Source organism: Pyrus communis, chromosome 4 (assembly GCF_963583255.1).
Source record: "Pyrus communis chromosome 4, drPyrComm1.1, whole genome shotgun sequence".
Classification (NCBI taxonomy): domain Eukaryota; kingdom Viridiplantae; phylum Streptophyta; class Magnoliopsida; order Rosales; family Rosaceae; genus Pyrus; species Pyrus communis.
Window position 1 is genome coordinate 937,051 of NC_084806.1, and position 6,000 is coordinate 943,050.

Sequence of the window (6,000 nt, forward strand, 5' to 3'; positions counted from 1 at the left end):
ATTGATGAGGGGCAAGACATGATTAATTGATTGTTAATTATATTTAGGACATGACACACCATCATCGATCACTATCATATGCAGTACTTAATATTCATTGTTAGCAAAAAAGTCATCATATGTTAATTAATTAATCACATAGGGCCAAAGGAATCTTACAACAAGTTAAGAGTGGTATGGTTAATTTGGTAATTACTGGTATAAAGCTGTGTAAAGTGGTTTCCCTTTAGTCTAGACACGAAAACGACGTGCAACTGGTAAAACGCGTTTGGCAAATCCCATTTTCTCATTGTGTTACTATTAATTTTGAATGAAATGATTATGTTTTGTTTGTTTTTCGAAATAAAAAAATAAGGTTGTCTTACTCACAACATATGTTTTTGTTGAACAAATTCATATATTGAATATATTATATTTACTTTTAATCTAAAATTTGTCTTCATACACACGCTGGATTTGGTTAAGGAATAGTACTATTCACACTCATTTTTACCTGAAAAAGAATTCTCTTTGGATTCACTTTGTGGGGATCCCATCCTAGCAATTCATCGTATATCGTACGGTCAATTTTCGTCAGGTACTATTTGTGTTTAATTTTAAATAAAATATGTCAAATAATTTTTGACTGCACAATGCACGATGAATGACTAAAATGTGATAATCTTTAAGATTCCCACAATTTGATGCTGAATTGAATCCAAATCTTTTTTACCTCTCACTTTCTTGCTCACTTTCGATCATTAATTCTCTTTAATTCCAAGGACAAAAAATTGAAAAAAAATATGCGAAATATAAAAACGGGAATGTTACGTTGCCTGCATGAGAGATAGAGCGCGCGCAAAGGCAAACGCGGTATTGACGTATGCGGCTGCGGCTTCCGACGTGCAAGGAAAGTCCTTCGTCAATGACTCGATTTCGCAATGTCACGTTCCCATCCGTCGTTTTTTTTATTCATATTTATCGCATTTCATGTTTTGTCCTAACAAAATATCCTTTTGATATTTTCGTTTTTCTTATTCATGACTTCTTACCTTATCTCTATTATTTTGATTATTATTTGATTTATTTAATATAAAAGTTAAAAAAGTATATGGTGTTTTAGGGTAGTAGTGAAAACCGATATATTTATGTATTTTGGTGCATGTTCATCCTCACTGATCTCCTTAACAACTAACAATTTAACACATTAATTAAAAAAATATACAAGTTAAAAAAAAAAAAAGAGATAGAGAATGCACAAAAACAAGAGTGATTAAAATTATATTCCACCTCTATCTAGCATTCCTCACAACCCTTAGTCTCCTCCCTTGAATTTGATATGTTTGATATGCCTTAAAAGACATTTCATCCACATCCTAGGGTCAATATTGTGTATTGAATATTGAGGCCAAGATTGAACGTTGAAATTATGAATAAGAAGCGTGCTTTTGGGGTCAACCAAAACTTCATTTCTTGCCAAATTATGTTGAGCGCTTCTTGAGACACATAGCTCAGGTAGTTAAGAGCATTTACCTATTTACACTCGTATCTTCATATCCAAAAGGAACGCTAAAGGAAGTGAAAATTATGAATTTCATAACTTAAACCAATTACCGGCTTCCAATAAAACATTTTCACTTCCAATACTAGCAACAACAAGAACATCCTTAATTAATTATGAACTTAAGAAACAGATACAGCCATAAAAACAATTTAGAAATCTCTGCAGCCGTTACAAATGGCAAATCTCACTGCACAAAGTTAATATTAATACTATTTGATTAATGTCAGCATGCATGCTTAATTAGTAGGAAATATATCTAATTAAACACAACAACAAAAATCTCAAAGCCTTAGAGTAAGATCAGGTGAAGACGAACTTGTATTATTTCTTGGTGCCATGCTTGTTCCTGAATTCATGTTTGGATTTTGTGCAGATTGCACATTGTAATGACCTCCAACTCCCTTGCCTACCTGCCGGAAACTCCCGGGCCAAAACATGCCCTCGTCATCCTCGTCCATGAACACCGGCACTCCAAAATAGCCGTGTTGAAACCTCGCTACGCCTCTTGTGTCGGGGACAGGGAACCTCGGATGATCTGATGATACCATCGTGTTTTGGTGCACTGCAGAATGAGCTTGGATGCCAAGAGACCGGAATGCAGAAGCGGCAGAACCATGTAGGGGGAGAGATGCCAAGCTAGTATACCTGTCGGTAAACATTCCCATACGCATAGCACGCTTGGCCATTGTCCTCTCCCTCTTGTGAGCATTCTGATGGCCACCAAGTGCCTGTGAGCTATAGAACTTACGCTTACAGTAGTTGCATGAGAATACCCTTGGGTTTGTTCCTTCTGAAGTAGGGGGTGCAGCTGCCTCACTACTTGTCTCCCCTGTGCCCTTCAATTCAACGTCGCTGGAGCAAAACTGGAGTGTCAAGTCAAGTGAAACAGGCCCGGGATCTTGTTGTTGATGGTTTGTCTGATTTGTGAGGCACGAAGAAGTGGTTGCGCTGTCCTTAGAGGCGTCAGGGGATTCTTCTTGCAGAGGTACGTTCGAAGTTACTTGGTTCGTGACTTCTGAATTATTTTCAAATTCCAAGTTCAAGTTTTGTGTTAACATGTTTCGGCAGGGCAGCGAAGTCAAGGACTTTGTTTCTTCTATATGACTAATCACACGGAGAATTCAAGAAACTTTCTTAAGAGTGATGTTATCAGCTTGCCCTTCATCTGCAATCACGAATGCCAAAATGAGTCATTTTCCATGACAAAGTGGGATTCTTTCTACTCTCCTATTTCTTAGCGAGAGAATTTGCGAAGGAGGATCAACGATGATGAATGAGACATTTGAGTACTCGAGCAGGATGCATGTCAAAACACAAAAAAAGCAAACGTTTCTTGAGAATATTTTCACATAATGCACACATTTCATGCTATCTCAAAAACTCGGCAAGGAACTTACAGATAAAAAAGAAGAAGAAAAGAACTGTGGAAGAAGAACTTTTGTATCTCACAGGTGAAACCGTGAAAGTCATACTTTCAATAAGGGAAAGGTGTGCTGAGAACATTTTTGTCTATAGAGAAAAAAAATGAGCTCTGGGGTCTGTCCTCTAAATGGTGCAGAATCAGTAAACATTCCGCTCTTAGTTTATCTCTAAGTGGCATTTAACACATAGACAGAACTTGGAAAACCACAACCATTCACCATATATTTGAGACAAGAGGTTAAGATTATTGGAGAACAAATATATGCTCATATATGCTTGCCTAAAATCACTAAAATGCATGAACAAATTAAGAAGAGCGTCGGGAGTAAGGAATTCCTATGCAATCGCTGTTGTTCCGTGTTATTGCAAGTGACAAAAATAAAAACTTTAATCGGAGATGTATGGTAGCTAAATTGTCTTTGTTCACGGAACATATTTTAAGCAACTTTTTGCATATCAGCAGTTCAGCACAATAAAGCTGCAGAATGCCAAATCAACCTAATACCAAATGCAATTTAACATCAAATTTCCCTAGGAGATTTTAGTACCTAGTTTTCGATAAAAATTCATGGTTCTCTCCCTTTGGCGAGATCCGATAAAATTGGAGCCGTAAAAATACATGAATCTTCTAAATGACAGTGCTAATTAGCACGCTTGAATGATTAATTTAAATTTTTTTATCAACAGATAATCAAAGTGGAGTTTAATCTTCACCTTTTACTTGTGAGAAAGCAATAAACTTCATAACTTTCGTTTATTTGGGGAAGAGAGAAAAGTCACCAGGAAAATCACAGCAGGGAAAACCAGAAAGCATGGACTGGAGATATAGAAAAAACATGAAATCAACCAAAACTCACCGGGCATGTACAATCCAATACCAACGTGAAAGTGAAGACATGGGTTAGGCCAGCTGATTAGGGCAGTGTGCTACCTCTTTACACCAAGATCGAATCCATCTCCCGTAGATTACAGTAGCTTAAAATCTTGTGAAAAAAATAGAACAAAACAAGAAAATTTAGAAAGTAAAAAAAAAACAGTAGGCAGTCTATTGAATTGCAGTGATTAAAACCTAAAAACCAAAGAAAGGAAATTAGATTAATTTATGAGCAACGAGCAACCTAGGACTTGAGTGAGAAGAAGCTGTTATCGAAATCAAATCTATAGAGAGAGAGAGAGAGAGAGAGAGAGAGAGAGAGATGATACTTGATACTTGTATAGTACTGAAGATGCAGGCGGGCTAGCTATGGGTTAGGAACATGGGTACTGCCTCAGCCTTCATGCCACTTGGGAAAGTGCAAGCAAAGGACCACCACCACCAACACCACCACAAAGGAAGGACTAAAAAACAGGCATCTGGGATTTTTATTGTGTATTTTGATTTTTACCAGAAAAGGAGTCGGTAAAAGGACTTGAAAGAGAAATAAATGAGGATAAGGTGAGGGAAGGAAGGGGAGGACAGAACAGACAGACCAAAGTTGTACAATTATGGGAAAGAAGAGGGGAGCCTCCAAGAAGGGGTGTGGTAGGAGAGAGAGATGGGGATCATGATGGTGTCAGGTCAGAGATGGTCAGACAATTTGAGAGAGAGAGAGAGAGAGAGGGAGAGAGGGAGGGAGAGAGTGATAATTCAGATAACCTATTACTAATCACTCTCCTTCAGTTGAATTTTGAGCAGACCTGGCTTCTCTTCACTGCTATTTTTCATACATTCTCATCCCTTTTTATTTATATTAAGTCGTATCGATATTTTATATTATTATTATATTTTATCTTATTATCTTTATAAAAAAAATTAATATAAAATATTAACGTGACTTAATATTTACCGCATAAAATAAGAGATAATGAAAATGTATGGAAAGTGGAAGGGTAGAGAAGTCGGGTCCATTTTGAGCTGCTCTTCCTTCCTTCTTTCCAGTCCCCAACAGCTAACTTATTAATCAATCGATGAGAGAGAAAGATAGGAGGAGAGAGGGAGAAGCAAACAAAGAGACATAGAAAGCATGGGAGTACTTCAAGTCCCACATAAAAAGATACTTGCAAAGTCCAGTGTCTCTTTGCTCATTCTTCCCTTTCACTTTTGTAACAGGTGTAGGATCGTCTTTCTCTAAATCTCTCTCACATTTCTTTCTTTTCTGTTGAAATAATTATAATTAAAACACATCAATATTTTATATCGAACGTTTTATAAGGAGAGAAAGATAAAGAAAAAATTATGATAAGAGAGGAAATAAGGAAAGAGAAGGAAATTTAGTAGAGAGAGAATTCTACTCTATAATACCAATGGCTTATATTCTTTTTCAACATTACATGCATATATATATATATGTATATGTATAATAATATTATATAGAATACAATAGAAGATATCTTTGTCAGATGTACTCCCACTTGTTTCAGTTACATGCATATGTAAATAAAGGCCTCACATAATTCATAATTTCATATCATACCCCTCCATGCATGGATATTTCTTATTTTTATCCCATATGCATTTATTTTATTTTTTTATGGTGCCAACCTATGGGACACATATCATTACTCATTAGTCACTCTCACCATGCAAGTTGACAAGAAATTATGAAAAATAAATGCACTACTTTTAAGTCAAAAAGAATTTTCATTCAACAGAAATATCACTAGTAATAGAGTCAAGTTTGAGTAAGTAGGAGCACTTTAAAATATACTTTTTTAGTGACAAATCAACTTAATTTTTGGAAAATTCCCAATTTTATTTATTTTCTCTAAGTTTATTTTTTAGTCAACAAATGAATAGTCTAACACTGACTCTCATACCAACAAATTTTTAATAAATTGTAACATAGTAGTGAAAGAGTAAACAAAAAAACTAATGTTAAGAAGACTAACATTTTAGATCACATTTACAAAACATGTCATGTTTTATTAATAGAAAATAAGTACATTAATTAACACTTAAATTATAATTCATTCATCACGACCACGTTTTATTGTTAACAAAATATGATTTGAACAGATGACCTCCCTAATATTACTCAACAAAAAAACTTAGAGCC

The 6,000-nt window shown here is 35.4% G+C and overlaps 1 protein-coding gene across 2 annotated transcripts; it reads right to left on the reverse strand.

The window, feature by feature from the left end:
• Positions 1 to 1,626: 1,626 nt before the first annotated feature.
• Positions 1,627 to 4,594, reverse strand: LOC137731016 (zinc finger protein 7-like). Of its 2 annotated transcripts, none has more exons than XM_068470055.1 (3): positions 4,176 to 4,594; positions 3,823 to 3,948; positions 1,627 to 2,708 (listed from the first exon to the last, which is right to left on the reverse strand). In XM_068470055.1, exon 3 carries the CDS (start codon positions 2,599 to 2,601, stop codon positions 1,825 to 1,827), a length of 777 nt encoding a protein of 258 aa, XP_068326156.1. In that variant the 5' UTR covers positions 2,602 to 2,708; positions 3,823 to 3,948; positions 4,176 to 4,594; the 3' UTR covers positions 1,627 to 1,824. The 2 variants fall into 2 exon arrangements, with proteins under 2 accessions (XP_068326156.1, XP_068326155.1); XM_068470054.1 differs by having other exon boundaries at positions 4,169 to 4,594.
• Between the last annotated feature and the right edge of the window lie 1,406 nt (positions 4,595 to 6,000).

What these genes read in the sequence shown, in the direction of transcription:
- LOC137731016 (XM_068470055.1), bottom strand. Translation starts at nt 2,601, where the DNA reads ATGTTAACACAAAACTTGAACTTGGAATTTGAAAATAATTCAGAAGTC.